This window comes from Hypomesus nipponensis, chromosome 11 (genome assembly GCF_054491055.1).
Source record: "Hypomesus nipponensis isolate SF chromosome 11, ASM5449105v1, whole genome shotgun sequence".
In the NCBI taxonomy this organism is placed as follows: domain Eukaryota; kingdom Metazoa; phylum Chordata; class Actinopteri; order Osmeriformes; family Osmeridae; genus Hypomesus; species Hypomesus nipponensis.
In genome coordinates this window covers 17054256-17069376 of record NC_140371.1, presented here as the reverse complement: position 1 = coordinate 17069376, position 15121 = coordinate 17054256, and the positions used below count along the sequence as shown (strand labels likewise).

Here is a 15121-nt window from a genome sequence, read left to right as displayed (position 1 = left end):
TAGGAAAAAGACGCGCCATATAGAAAGTTGAATGAACAGGCTGTTAATTGTTACAGCTTTTAGCTGCAGTTTCAACATTATCGAAATGATCGGGTTCAAGCCATATTCATTAATTGATTGATTACCAAACATAACATTTTGGGCTGGTACAGTCGTGACTTGGACCACAACTGTTCAAACTTTGAGCCTTTTACCGACTTGCTAGAACAGTATCTAGGCTACTGTAGCCAAGCTGTTATCTGATTTGGTCTACTAACGTCAGTCTATCGACCATGAATAGGAGCAAGGTTCAGAAAACCTCGGTGAGTTTTGTCTGACGCCCTTATGTGGAAGTGTTTAGGTAATATCTGCTTGCTTTTAGCTTTCTTTTTAAGAAAACTAACTAAAAATCAAGAAAACTAACTTTATTTTATTTGTTTTACTGTTGTTTGCTTTTCTACAGGTACACTTGCACTTATAGGGATTCATGTTGTTTAATTGTAAATTGTTTAACTACATGCTCTTATGGTTTTTTCCCTTTGGCACCTATTTTTTGGTTGTTCACAATATGTGCTTCATGTTTTGGCTACCCGCAATGTTTTTGGGGCTAGCTGTTATTATCAGTGACCCATGCACTTTGTAAAGCTCTCTCTTGGAAGTCGCTTTGGATAAAATGCTAAATGAATACATGTAATGTAAAATGTAAAAAATGTCATTGCTATTTGATCTAATCCCACAGACTGTGATCCGAGGCCAACAAAGTAACATCTCCTCATTTTTCTCTTCAAAGAAGCTAGAGGTACAGCTGATCCCTTTCCAATGTTATCGTCTAGTAGTTGACACAAAAGTAGAAAATGCTGGATTCCTTTTCAATGTACATTAGCTAAAGAATAATTGACTAAATGTTTGACTTTCAGAACTCATCCCCTCAAAAGATCACTGAGCCAGAGAAGTCAGACGTCGCCATCTCCTCCGAGCGCAGTCCTCTTGGAATCTTGGAGAATATCCTCTCCACCCCGGACTTCATGACTGTTCCTGAGACTCCTGACAGCCAAATCAGACCCCAAAAGCAATCTAGCAAGCTCCCTGAAGATCAACTTTCCCAGTCTCCTGTCAGCCGCATGCCAGGCTCTAGAGGGATCTTCTCATTAAAGGCAACTTGTAGATCATCAATGAGACATAAAACAAGCTCACCAGCCACAACCATAGCTCCAGCCCCGGTATCTCCAGACCTAGTTCCAGCCCGGGGCCAAACAGGCAGGAGAAAGGCTGACATGTTTAAGGGCTCTGGGTCTGTGAAGAGGCTTTTCGGTCCCGAGGATGTTCAGACAGCCAAGCGAGCAAGGACCAGCAGCAAGCCAGTCACAAGGCCTTCCCTTAGCACGCTGCAGCACACTCGTGTCCCTGGTGATGGCTTTCTGGAGGAATGCCTGCAGGTGATTGGTCGGTCAGAAAGTTCAGGCATTTTAAGTAAAGGTGCTCTGAAAAAGTCTGGTCAGATTGTATTGACAGACAAAGGGAAGATTAAAAAGGAAATGACATCATTAAAGCCACTGTCTGTATCATCCTCCAGTGTGTCATCCAAGAGCAACTCTGGGTCCATGAGACAGGTTGCAGCACAGAAAGAGGAGAGTGTGTTCACTGTTATCACAGAGCCGACAGCTACTGTGAAAGCGAACAGCCCCACTCATCTTAAAGACAAAGGCAGTCATGTGATTTCCAAGAGGACTGATCAGCATATTGGAAAGCTGCCACGAAGGGAAAGGTTAGCTTCTCCTTGGCCACCTGCACACCCGAGTAACAAACAGGAAGTAAACAAGCAAGCGGATGGAGAGGAACCTGATGGGACAGGTGTGAAATCCTCAGAAAAAGGACAGGTGAGGACAGAGGGTGCTGATGGGAAGGCTATGACACCGTCAGAAGACCATCTTGAGGGTCTGGTAGATGGCTGGCTGGATGACCAGATGGAACAAAGTTTCAATAATATCAAAGACGACCAGGACAAATCCAGAACGGGGTATGACACTGATACAAGTTAATAGATGTAAGTTGCTTGATTGCTCTAAAATACCTTTCATTATGTAATTGTTTTTATCCAAGTTGTCTTGTTGCACCCAGGAAAAAGAACATCATCCCAGACCATGTGATCCTGAGCCCAGGTGAGAACAACCGGTACTGGGTTCTAGATGTCCAGGAAGTCCCTGGATGTAGAGGAGCTCTGGAGAAACACCTTACCATCACCTGCTCCAACACCCTCCAACCCACACACACCTGCATCCTCCGAGACGGATGGTAAGAGGCTTCCTTACCAGATATTGATATGGTGTTATGGTAACACCACCCACAGCATATGTGGGTAATAATCAGAACCCCAAAGAAATATTTGATGTATTTTGTTGGCAGGGTGTCAAGCCCTGTGTCACGGAGGGACGTGGTTCACCTTGAAGGCAGTTGTGATTCTGGCACCTGGTTGGTGGACAGTAACTCTGGCTTCCTGGTCCTACTCCCCGACCTGCTGGTCTCTGGCACCAGCATTTCCAGCGGGATCCGCTGCATGAGGCGTGCCGTGCTGGGGGAGATGTTCAAGGTACTAGTTCAGTTGCTGTGTTCCTCAGACTAGTGCCTTAAATACACTGTCAGTATTGCCAGTCACAATTACTTGTATCTTATTATTTAGTCTGCCATCCCAGGTCCCTTCGCATTCATTTATTTTTCATGGAATATGCTTTTTCTCCCCTGTCCAGAGTTTTGACGGCGGCTCTAAACAAATGCTGAATGGAACCATGGTTCATGAGATTTTCCAGAAGGCTGCTATGAGGGGAGACTTTTCCATAACGACTTTGCAGCAACTAGCCAATCAAGCATTGCTGAGCCCTAACTACCTTGGAGACATGTAAGAGGCAGACAAACTTTTACCTCCTACCTATCTTTGTTAGTATGTTTGTTGTCAAGTTTACCTGTGTGCGTGTGTCTGCAGGTACAGTCTGAATCTGAGGCAGGAAGACATGAGGCAGGAGGTGTGGGATTACCTGCCTGCCCTGGCCGACTGGGCTAGGGACTACCTCCACACCTCCCCTCAGGCCGGACAGAAACAGATCACCCTCAAACTGTAGGTACCACACAGATACACACATGTAATTATCTCTGCAGACTGTTAGATGAGAAGAAAAAAAAGAAATATCCCCACCAAGAGATAAAGGTGAACGCTTTTTTATGTGTCCCACCCCCCCCCCACCACCTCCTCCTCTAACCAGGCCCAGTGATGGGGCTATGAGCAGGCAGGACTCTGCGTGCAGCGTCACGGTAGCTGAGGTGGTGGACATCGAGGAGAACGTGTGGTCACCCAGGTTCGGTCTGAAGGGGAAGATCGACGTGACGGCCCGGGTCCGGATCCAACGCCGTGGCCGAGCCCCAGTGGAGCGGATCATGCCCCTGGAGCTGAAGACTGGAAAGGAGTCCAATTCTATAGAGCACCGCAGCCAGGTACTGGAGTGTAGTCTCTCTCTCTCTCTCTCGCACACACTCATATACACACACAAACACACACACATACTCGTAGCCGGTGGTTGACCCTCTGGTGGGATTTTGCAGGTTATCCTGTACACTCTGATGAGTCTGGAGAGGCGTTGTGATGCGGAGGCAGGCCTCCTGCTCTACCTGAAGACTGGCAGCCTGCTCCCCATAGTGGGCAACCACATGGACCGAAGAGGTAGGCTACACCCCCCCCTTAACATCACACCACCTGGATCCGTTCAACTGACACATGCCCCTTCTCATGTATACTATATACTATACTATACTATACTGTACTATATTATTTTGATGAACTTTTAGAACTGTTGAAGCTGCGGAACACACTGGCTCATCACCTGGGAAACACTGTAGTGAAGGGGGCAGGACAGACTCGGCTCTCCGCCCTTCCTGACATCATCACAGACAGACAGACTTGCAAGTACTGCCCCCAGAGCAGGAACTGTGCGCTCTATGACCGGTGAGAATGGTTATTATTACTGATCTTTGAGAGGGAGTAAGCTAATCTTGGACAATATTGGAAAATGTCTCAATATAGACTTTTTAAATGGTTGTGTTGTTTCTGTCTCTTCAGGGCTGTTGAGAGTAGATTGCCGGACTACGCCTCCCATGATGCCGTGCAGGCCTTCCTGGAGCAGGAGAGTGGTCATGTGATGGAGTCTCACCTGCAGTACTTCAGCCACTGGCTTCTCCTCTGCAGCCTGGAGGCGGTCACTATGGAGACCAAGAATGGGCGCAAACGTGTCTGGCTGCAGACAGCAGAGGAGAGGTGGGGCACCATACACACACACACACACACACACACACTATACTAACCAAACACTATGTGTTTTGAGAACACACTTGTGACTTTCTGCTTTTAGGAAGATGTTGAAAAGATCCTTTATTTTTGATTGGCTGTTCTGCTCTGTGTTGTAAGGGAGAAGAGAGGAGGGTGTGTTGGGAACCTTCAGCTGATTGGGGAGGTGAAAACCCAATCCGATGGGGTGTTCATCCACCGCTTTGAGCGGCGAAGTGGAGCTGCCGACCAAACTGTGAGCGGACTGGCCGTTGGTGACCGGGTCGTTGTGAGCGACGAAAAGTTGCAGCTGGTCGCCGTGGCGACCGGATACCTGTGTGATGTCGCTAGTAGGACAGTCAGCTGCATTCTGGACAGGTGAGACAGGCACACACTCGTACTCGAGCATCGTGGGCAGCTCAGTCTGGTTCAGGGACTTGTCTAAGAGCTGGCGTTCCTCTCCTCTCTAGGGATCTGTCCAGGCACAGTGGGGTGGTGTTCCGTGTGGACCATGATGAAGGAGTGACAGGACTGTCCACACATCTGGTCAACCTCTCTAAGCTCATGGAGAACTGCCCTCCCAGGTTTGATGTCCCTGGTCTTCAGTATGCCTCAGAGGAGAATAGGAGGAGAGCATGAGAAACTTGAGGATCATCTTTGAAATGATCTTAGCCAAATCTACAGGAAGTGTAGATGTGAAAGAGGAAAACAAAGACGTTGGAAAACCAGTCACTCACTCACTCACTCAATATTTCCCTCCTGTCTGTGTGTGTGTGTGTGTGTGTGTGTGTGTGTGTGTGGTCACAGTCTGAGACTGAGGGAGCTGATTGTGGACTTCCGTCCCCCCCAGTTCATTTCCAGTCTGAGCAGCGTACTACCCCACGAGGCCAAGGATACGGTCGCTAACATCCTCAAAGGTGAAGTCTCTCTCTTCCATCCCCCTTCATGAAACACCCCTCCACCATCCTCTTAATCTCTAATTCCATGACTGATCATCATAGATTACATCCAACAGTCAGTATCCTGTTGTCTCCCTCTAACCATGCTGTCTGTCTGTGTGTGTGTGTGTCCTGTGTGTGTGCGTGTGTGTGTCTGTCCTGTGTGTGTTCTAGGGCTCAACAAGCCTCAGAAGCAGGCCATGAAGAAGGTGCTACTGTGTAAAGACTACACCCTGATAGTGGGTATGCCTGGCACGGGCAAAACCACCACAATCTGTACCCTGGTGAGACTTGGGCCTCTCCTCCCTCATCTCCTCCTCTCTTCCTTCCCTTGTTCACCTCTCCTTCCTGTTTCTCTTTTCTAATCTGAATCCTGGATGGAGAAGTGTGTTGAAGTGCTTTGACACTCCTCTGTCCCACAGGTACGCATCTTGTATGCATGTGGCTTCAGTGTGCTACTGACCAGCTACACTCACTCTGCTGTGGACAACATCCTGTTGAAGCTGCGCAGGTTCAAGGTGGGCTTCCTGCGCCTGGGGCGGAGTCAGAAGGTCCACCCAGACATCCTGGCCTATACCGAGGAGAGGGGGCGGGCCGACGGCATACACACCCTCGCTGAACTGGAGCAGTTCTACAACAAGGAAGTGCGTGCACACACACGCACACACATTTTGACAGCTCGCTTCACAGGGTACTTTATAACAGTTTTTCTCTTCCACATGTCTGTGCAGCTCGTAGTGGCCACCACCTGTATGGGAGTCAAACACCCCATCTTTACCCGCCGTCGATTCGACTTCTGCATCGTGGACGAGGCGTCTCAGATCTGCCAGCCCGTGTGCTTGGGGCCGCTGATCTACGCCGAGCGCTTTGTCCTGGTGGGAGACCACCAGCAGCTGCCCCCCATCGTCCAGAACCAGGAGGCCAGGTCAGACACTACTGTCCCGCCCTCCCAAACCTCGGTAACCTACGCCAGTTCACCCCTAAAACGTGCGTTTATGTGTGGCTTCTCCCGTGTCTCTAGGTCTCTGGGGATGGACGAGAGCCTGTTCAAACGACTGGAGCATCACAAGGAAGCGGTGGTCCAGCTGACTGTTCAGTACAGGATGAACAGGTATGGCTAAGAATCTCCCTCAAGCACATATACTCCAAATCACTCTCTCACAAACACAAAGTCTTTCGGTTCTCTCTCAGAAACTCACCCTGTCTTGTGCTGTGTCCCTCCAGTAAGATCATGTCCCTCAGTAACACGCTAATGTACGAGGGGAGGTTGGAGTGTGGCTCAGAGCGCACCGCCAGCGGACTCCTCGCCCTGCCCCACCTAGAAACTGTCCAATCAGAGCTGGAGCTCCGCCTTACCCGCCCAGAGGACCTGGCCTGGATACAAGCTGCCCTGCTGCCAAACAACCCTGTCTGCTTCCTGGACACTACCCTGGTCAGTAAAAAAGAAATCTACACACTGTACACAAAGTACTGTAAAACACCCTATTTATTATTTAGCACTGCACAAATTAGACATACCTCACAACATCTCCCTACCCAATACGCAACATAATTTGCACGACACCCCATATATAATGCACTACAAACCCACCATCCTCTATGACTGAAATGATTGGGCTCTTATGTCTGAGCACGGTCTCTACCGCCCCCTGCAGGTGCCAGCAGGAGAGACGGTGGAGCATGGAGGCGTCAGCAACCATACGGAGGCGGTCCTGGTCCACCGTCTGCTCAGCCTGGTGCTCAAGGTAGGCCTCAGGGTTTGGAGCTTGTGATTGGTGGAGAGTGCCATTCGGCTGCTAGATAACTAACAGTCCCCTTGCCTGTTCCGTTCCAGGCAGGCTGCAGGGCCAGTGACATAGGGGTGATTGCCCCTTACAGGCAGCAGCTAAAGACTATTTCAGGGCTGCTGGTGGGGTCGGAGTTCAAAGGCGTGGAGGTCAACACAGTGGACAAGTACCAAGGCAGAGACAAGAGCCTCATTATCGTGTCCTTTGTCAGGAGCCACCCTGACGGCAACGTGAGTCATGAGAAGAGCTGACTAACCTCAGTCTGGAGGGTGAACTGATACAAGCACAGAAAGATCCAAAGGGCTTTATAATTGAAAGGTAGCTTTGTGTCTAACTTGTGTTTTTAAATGAGTCAGTGGTAAGCTTATATGCCTCGCCATTGTGGAATGTGTGTGTGTGCGTGTGTCAGCTGGGGGAGCTTCTTAAGGACTGGCGCAGGCTGAACGTGGCCATCACCAGAGCCAAACACAAGCTGCTGATGCTGGGCTCCATCCCCACCCTGAGACGCTACGCCCCCCTGGAGAAACTCCTCAACCACCTGCAGCAGGAGAACATGATATCCTTTATCACCTCCACACACACACACTTTTGTTTATTACAATACTTCTAGATTACTGTGGATTGTGCAGTCTATTAAAGTTTTTCTTAACCACAAGCCACGTCTTCCAGCTCCCTCTGGCAGCTCATGAGGTGTTACCCATCATGCATCTGTGATGGAAGGACTGCTATACACTGTGAGTTGACGTTCAAAACATTGACATGCAATATATAGAACAGAAAATGCACTACCTCATCTGCTACTTTAAATGCTCTCCTGATATACATTTTTGTGATCAAAACCTTTTCAGAAATTTCATCCAGATGATTAAGCTGTAATTGTTCATCAACTTTGTACTTGAAATGGTGCTCACTCTGTGACCTGAATCTTTTAGATAACTGGATATTGATGTTAAGCACTGAACCAAAACAGCAATGGTGCCTCTTGTTTTAATTATAGACTGTTTGATTTAACAGGATGTGATTCATTACACTCTTGAATACAGTATTTAATATACATGCTGCTCAGTGAAGGGTTAACTGGAAGGGACCATGTCTAATTTCTACATAATTCTACAAACTTACCTCAGTTGATGATTCATAACAGTAATTTGTTCACTCTTTTTACCTAACCTTGACTGAAAACCAGTACTGACCTCACAAAGAAGCAGGCTACTTGTGTTTCACTAGAAATGTTCCAAACTTCATTATGATTATTAATTGTCTTTGATATCATCTGTCTTTTATTATGTGTAATAATAAGATTTTTTTATTGTGTCATTTTGTATTTTCTGTGAATAAATTATTTTAATTATTTACAATTTTTCAGTCATATTATTCACAGGTGTTATGCATCCCAAATTATTTAGACTTTGTTTAAATCCAGTTACACTGTATATAGACAACTATAAACACAGAGTTCCTTCGAGGATGGTGACTGCCTGGCCTGTGATGTCCAATCTCCCATCATCCCTCACTTCCAGCTGCAGTTCCCCACCACGACTTGAGCACTGATAGGCTGGCAGGTACAAGAAGTACATTAGTGACATTTTACATGCCATTATCAAACTTTGATGACTAAAATGTTCACAACATAGTTTCAACATTGTATAAATATGAACATGTTTGTACCAGGTGAAATACAGAGATATGCACCCATGATGACTGCTCTGTAACTTAACTATTTCATGTTAAACTTACCCAGCATCATCTTTTTGCCTAATTTCTCAGACCAGTAGCTCGCCAGCACAGTATGTGAGGAACCTGCAAAGATAGAACAAGGTGTATCTAATCTGCCACTGACCAAGAAGTCCACCCACTCCTTGTAGTAATTCTGAACCACACAATTTTAATGAGATTCTCCTTCCAGAGACGAGAAGTCACTCTTGACATAATAGATGTTTTGAATGAGGTTTAATCCCTGCAAGTACCAGTGACGGGGTCTTCCGGAATGCCGTTCCAGGGGGAAAAGTTTCTGGAATAGAAGTCATAGCCCGGCTGGCACTGAGGGGCTCCCAGCATGGTGACTATCACCCCTTTCACCCTGCCACTGCTCTCACTGGCCAGCAGGGCTGCAGCATTAGGCTGCAGGCTGGTCAGCACTGACCTGAGAGAAACATACTGTAAATTAAATAGTACTGAATACATACTGTACACACACAAACACAACATAAACACACTGACCTGTCGCAAGTATCATCTAGACGAATCATCAGCTTCTTGGTTGTGGGACAAAGACACACTTCTTGAACTGGATGGTCTCCTACAGCAGCCTTCAGACGTTGCATACCATTCATTAAAATATGACCTTTCTGTTATGACAACTTTTTTTAAATGCATTTTAACTTACTTTAATGACTTCTTTGAAATCATCTGCCACCTGAAGAACAAAGTTGTCAGAAAGACATATTGGCAAATATGTCAAAATATATAGGCAAATATAGGCAAAACCTTTATTTTTATTGCGTACCTGGGGTACGGGCTTATTAAGGGGGAAGTCCATGACAAAGGAGTCTCCCTTCTGGCGGACATGTAGTTCTCCACTCATAGTCTCAAACACCAAAGTGGAGTTAATATTTTCTGGGTTAGGAAATAAGTGAAAGAGTTACAATGTGCACAATACTAATAGGTGAATCCTGCACCCATCTATTGCAATTAATGTTCCGTCCTGTTCTGTTCTTTGCTAGTCTATCCTTTGCAAGGGTACATTGGTAATTGTATGTCATTTGTCCCAGTTGCCTTTATCACAGTGAAAACAGTGAATATAAAGCTTTTTACTTTTCTTATAGAAGAGTACAGCAGCAGAGGCCAAGGTGGCATGGCCACACAGGGGAACCTCATTGGTTGGGCTGAACCACCGCAGATGAAAACGGGCTCCTGATAGACGTAGACATTTTTACTAGTGCAAAGTCTTCACAAGTGATCACAACAATAAACAGTCTCCAGGTCTAACATAGACTAGAAAGCCACAAACATTATTGTTTGTTGCCCTGTTACATTATTGAACATGTACCATGGATAAAAAAAGACTAGGAAGTGTGAGCCTACCTGAGCTGAAGTCATCTGCTGGGTTGAGTCGTGTAATGAAGGCTGTCTCAGACAGATTCATCTCAGCTGCTATCTTCTGGTACAACTCATCCTGCAGCTCCTGCATGGGTGAAAAAATTAGAAATTGTTGTCATTTCTGTGCAATAGTCTTAGAAAGGGGAATTGATTGAGAAAATTAAGCATTATGTTTAGATACTGATTTTCAATGCTTAATAGTAACCCAACACAGAAGCAATGTTGAAAAACGTTTGGATGGAATGTCCATGTAATAGTTGATCAAATATACAGACATACTTACACATAAAAGTGGACAAACAGCTGCAGGATTCCCTTTGAAGGGTAGATTAGTAAATGCATCAACGGTGAACACTGGAATCTTCATTATTCTTACTATAGATTACCTCCCGGATGACCAGTGTAAGCCCCAAACTAATTTCAATGGACTTTAGACCATAGTGCCCTGTACAAATACTCAGTTCATTACACCTCGCATTGACTCCTGTTCTTCTTTCTGCTTAAAAAATATGAAGAATATGAAATATTTTGATATGAAGGAGAATACCTTTAACGGTTAAGACGTACATAAACCTGCTAAACCTTGTATTAAAGTGATGGTTAGTAATTTTACTTTGGAGAAATCGGAGATAAAAACAAATGTGTACGGGGGTTTTAGACACTCATGTAGGAGGTTATTCTTAACCTGGCAACTTGTGATGTGAATCAACTTGTCAGTGTCACCTGAACGAAAGGAGAGACCAGAAAGAGGACGCAATTGTGAGACTATTTTATTTATTTCCATTATCGAGCGAATATTTGTAAGTGATGGCTAGTTAAACGTGTTGTTATAAAAATCTTCATTTATAAAATAAAATTATGCATTTACTTGCCTTGCTAGCTCCCACATTTGACCGCTAAGTGGTGTCTCACTGAACTAGCTGTACAGCTATCTAGGGTACAGTAGCTAACCTTTGCTAACGATAGCACTTCGAGTTAGCTAAGATAGTTAGTTAACGTTAGCTAGTCAGTAACTTAATGGAATGTAGGCATTAAATTGGTGGCTGGTATGTTCAATAAATAAAATGTATTAGCAACCGGCACCAACCAGTAGCCTCCAATTCTACTTTATGTAACTAGCTAATAAGCTTACACTGTAGGTACGCTACATGACAGTGCAAGTGTAGCTGGCTAACTTGAAATGGATAACTGCACTAGAGAGCTATCAAACCACATCACATCTCACAGCATAGGTAAAGCAGGTTAGATACCGTTGGCCAGTTGTTATGAAAGCCAGCTGTTGAAGTGTACACCTGAAACTTAACACTCTGCTATTAGCATGTCCATAGTAATACCTGGTGTATGACAGCTCTTACAGGCCTATCTAGCTAGTCAGACTGTCACACTGACAAATGCATATATTTAGAAATTGTGTTTTAAAGTTATTTTACTCAGTCGTGTGTCGGCTTACGAGGAATGTCCTTGTTCTTATGTCCTAGCTAGGTCAGTGTAAGGGAGGATGTCAATGAATGACGAGGGCTATGTGGTGAGGATCCGGGGCTTGCCGTGGTCCTGCACCCAAGAAGAGGTGGCCAGCTTCTTTTCTGGTTAGTAAAAGAAATGGACTACACAATATCTACATTCTACCATTTTTAACTGTGCTACTTACCATATACAAATGTGCTAACTGTGTTTATCTTTGTCTGTGGTCCTCTGTCAGACTGTGACATCGTTGGAAAGGTGAATGGGGTGTGTTTTACCTTCTCCAAAGAAGGCAGGCCCAGTGGAGAAGCGTTTGTTGAACTGAAAACAGCAGAAGACTTCAAGAATGCCATAGCCAAGGACCGTAAATATATGGGACACCGCTACATAGAAGGTGCACTTGAATTGTCTTGAATTTCTGTCTTTGTATTTTCCATGGCAGTACTGAGTTCTGTGCGCAGAGAGGTCATTATTTCATCATTTGACCAACGTATTATGAAATATTATGTCCCTGTAGTTGTCCTCTCGCTCTCCCTGTTTTTACCTTGTCCCATTTATTGATCTTTATTGGATGTTCCTGTTTCTGCCCTACAGTGTTCAAGTCCAACCGCAGTGAGATGGACTGGGTGTTGAAGCGCAGTGGGCCTGCAGACTATGACAGCTGCAGCGGCTGCATGCTGCGGCTGCGAGGGCTGCCTTTTGGTTGCAGTAAGGAGGAGATAGTGCAATTCTTCTCAGGTAGATGCTGCTCCATTAAACCTCAGTGTCCTGTCAGTTAGCAAACAGGCAGATAGACAGAGAGGGTTTTCCTCCAGGGTAGACTCAGGGGTTATATTGGTTTCAACCACTGCAGGTAGATCATTGATGATTATTGATTGATGTTGTAGAATTAGTTGTGACAAAGGATACATGCAAATTGTATGAAATGTTACAAATGTATACTAATACATTTTTGGCTTTGAAGAACATGTGGCGACTTAATCTGCCTGGAAATTGACTTGCTGACTAAATGCAATGAGCAAAATACATTTTTTAAATGTCTGATTATATAACACTTTGCCATGTTATTTATTTGGTTATTATTTACAATTTCCTGTCCACGAGTGTAATTTAACCCATTTAAAGTCGCTCCATGTTCCGGTCCAATCCTGCTTTCAATGTCTGTGTGTGCCCTGAGTATAACTTGTGTTAACTACAATGTCTCAGTGCTTACTGTACTTATATATACATATTATTGTATTTGAAGTGAGCTGTGTATGCCCCAACTTGATAAGACCGACAGATATCACACTGACATAGTCCTATGGAGGGGAGTTGGGGGGCAGGGAGGTCTCGGAGGAGGGTGAAGTTGCCCCAGGACTCTGATCTAGGGTCAGATGGAGGTTATTTTCTTCCTGGTGGTCATGGTCAACATGTGGGCCAGTAATACTGGTGCTAGACCAGGGCCTGGGGACAACTTGAGCCCTCAGGGAGAGAGTTCTAAGGCGTTGTTGTTTTGTCCAGATGGGTTATGTGTCAGCTTTGTTAACTTTGCCCCCCCTCTGTGGGGTTATCTGTCCTTGGGTTAAAGGGTTGAGAATCGTGCCAAATGGGATAACATTGCCGATGGACTACCAGGGGAGGAGCACAGGGGAAGCCTTCGTGCAGTTTGCCTCAAAGGAGATAGCAGAAAAGGCACTGGGGAAACACAAGGAAAGAATAGGGCACAGGTGGGGACAGACTGCAGACTGGGATAACTGGGTTCCTCTGGTTGGTAAGGGGGGTACGGGTATGGGGGATCATGCATCTTTCCTCTTTAGCTAAAGATGGTATGATCATGAATTAGATAAATACTGTATCAGGAAGACTGAGTGGGGCAGTTCCATAGCTATTGTTACAGTTACTTAATCTTTCTTATTCTGGACATCTAGCTGTCATTCATGTGTGTATGTGTCAATAGTACACTGGGGGGGAAGGGGTTTATGTAGAGCTACTGTTGATAGTAGACCTCCACAGTCTATTGCCTCTGTGCCGAACCTTAACCACCCCTCTGTACAGCATCATGCTGTGTGTCCTGTCAGCTGATGCCCCCTCCACCCTATGTTGGAGCGCCACTACGCTCCTGTCCTAACCCACCTCTCCCCCACCTCGCCTGTTGACCTCCACAGGTACATAGAGATCTTTAAAAGCAGCAGGAATGAGATCAGGGCCTATTATGAGCTGCCACGCAGGGGAGTCGGCCAGAGACCCGGCCCCTACGACAGGCCCATGATGACCCGGGGTGGGTTCTTTGGGCCAGGGCCCGGCCGGGGTGGGGCCCTGCTGGACCAGATGCGCAGCGGAGGAGGCTACAGTGGTGGTAAGCGGGTTCGGTTCTGGTTTTTTTCAATCTCACCTAGCTCTCTTATTTGTTAAGTTTCTCCCTGTCTTATTGTCTCTCCTTCTCTCTCCCATCAAGGCTACGGAGGTTTTGACAACTACAATGGTTTTAATAACTATTGCTTTGGCAACGGGATGTTTGATGAGCGGGTGAGAGGCGAGAGGGGGAGAGGTGAGTTTTGCTGCTGCCTGGCACTCGTCTCTCTAGTGTCTATGGTGGCCACCAGTCCATACCGGTTTGAGAAGTTTACAAATCATGAAGTAGCATTTTTCTGTGAACCTTTAAATGTGTGTGCGTAGGTATGGGAGGCCATGGCTACAGTGCAGGAGATACCAGCTCTGGGTTTCACAGTGGACATTTTGTGCACATGAGAGGTCTGCCCTTCCGTGCCACCGAGGGAGACATTGCCAATGTAAGAGGACCTCAGTCTGTCACCCCTCCCCTGAACCTAGGAATACTGTGTGTATCTTGTTAAAAGATGTGTGTGTGTGTGCGTGCAGTTCTTCTCCCCTTTAAGTCCTCTGCGGGTGCACATCGACGTTGGTCCAAACGGGAAGTCCACCGGGGAGGCTGACGTCGAGTTCAGGTCCCATGAAGACGCCGTGTCAGCCATGACTAAAGACAAGAACCACATGCGTACGTACAGCCACTGTCCACAACCAAGGTGGAATAAGTCTGCTCGGTTTAGTAGGAAGCTACATCCTCCCGTCTTGTCCTAATGTTTATCTCTTTGTACAGAACACCGGTATATAGAACTCTTCCTCAACTCAACAGCAAGTGGGTCATCAGATATGGGTGAGTGTATTCTTTATCAGAGACATACATGTCTGGAAGCTGTGGCCATTTCTGATTCTGACTGACTCTCTTTCAGGCCGTGGCGGTGGTGGTTTCTATGGTAACTCTGGTGGCGTAGGCTCAAGGGGAAGTGGACTTCGAGGGGTATTCTGAAGGGGAACTGTGTGTTCCAACCAAACATTGTTGGAGATTTGTTTTGTATTTGAATGTTTTCACTTGTTCATGAAAAGTACTAAGGTAGAATAGTTTCCAGTCTCAAAGAGTGGAATCAAAATATATTTAAGCTGTTGCATAGGTGAAACAGCAGCTATTGTACATTTTGCCTAATAAATTTTATATTTAATTCTCAATTTGAGTCATGGCTACAAATCTTGACAGGTGTATTTCAATTAAA

The 15121-nt window shown here is 45.9% G+C and overlaps 3 protein-coding genes across 6 annotated transcripts; 2 read left to right on the top strand and 1 right to left on the bottom strand.

Annotated features, from left to right (window-relative positions):
* Positions 1-158: 158 nt before the first annotated feature.
* Positions 159-8001, top strand: dna2 (DNA replication helicase/nuclease 2). 2 transcript variants are annotated; one of them, XM_084709591.1, is made up of 24 exons: positions 159-302; positions 719-778; positions 897-1996; positions 2098-2271; positions 2383-2566; positions 2724-2872; positions 2957-3088; positions 3234-3462; positions 3571-3688; positions 3814-3970; positions 4085-4279; positions 4430-4666; positions 4759-4872; positions 5096-5205; positions 5401-5510; positions 5649-5870; positions 5958-6151; positions 6248-6337; positions 6451-6658; positions 6882-6971; positions 7061-7243; positions 7423-7569; positions 7674-7747; positions 7862-8001. In XM_084709591.1, exons 1-23 carry the CDS (start codon positions 273-275, stop codon positions 7725-7727), a joined length of 4287 nt encoding a protein of 1428 aa, XP_084565717.1. In that variant the 5' UTR covers positions 159-272; the 3' UTR covers positions 7728-7747; positions 7862-8001. The 2 variants fall into 2 exon arrangements, with proteins under 2 accessions (XP_084565717.1, XP_084565718.1); XM_084709592.1 differs by lacking the exons at positions 159-302; positions 719-778 and having other exon boundaries at positions 1158-1415; positions 1553-1996.
* Positions 7987-10556, bottom strand: LOC146268432 (phenazine biosynthesis-like domain-containing protein). The gene is made up of 9 exons (XM_084709604.1): positions 10396-10556; positions 10098-10197; positions 9828-9926; positions 9520-9629; positions 9400-9429; positions 9234-9322; positions 8981-9156; positions 8751-8813; positions 7987-8568 (listed from the first exon to the last, which is right to left on the bottom strand). Exons 1-9 carry the CDS (start codon positions 10477-10479, stop codon positions 8456-8458), a joined length of 864 nt encoding a protein of 287 aa, XP_084565730.1. The 5' UTR covers positions 10480-10556; the 3' UTR covers positions 7987-8455.
* Positions 10557-10784: 228 nt separating this feature from the next.
* Positions 10785-15077, top strand: hnrnph3 (heterogeneous nuclear ribonucleoprotein H3 (2H9)). 3 transcript variants are annotated; one of them, XM_084709601.1, is made up of 11 exons: positions 10785-10871; positions 11591-11698; positions 11812-11967; positions 12168-12311; positions 13144-13282; positions 13721-13911; positions 14011-14103; positions 14232-14344; positions 14433-14568; positions 14671-14727; positions 14804-15077. In XM_084709601.1, the coding sequence occupies exons 2-11, from the start codon at positions 11611-11613 to the stop codon at positions 14878-14880; spliced, it is 1194 nt and encodes a 397-aa protein (XP_084565727.1). In that variant the 5' UTR covers positions 10785-10871; positions 11591-11610; the 3' UTR covers positions 14881-15077. The 3 variants fall into 3 exon arrangements, with proteins under 3 accessions (XP_084565727.1, XP_084565729.1, XP_084565728.1); XM_084709603.1 differs by having other exon boundaries at positions 10793-10871; positions 11595-11698; XM_084709602.1 differs by having other exon boundaries at positions 10811-10912.
* The last annotated feature ends 44 nt before the right edge of the window (positions 15078-15121 follow it).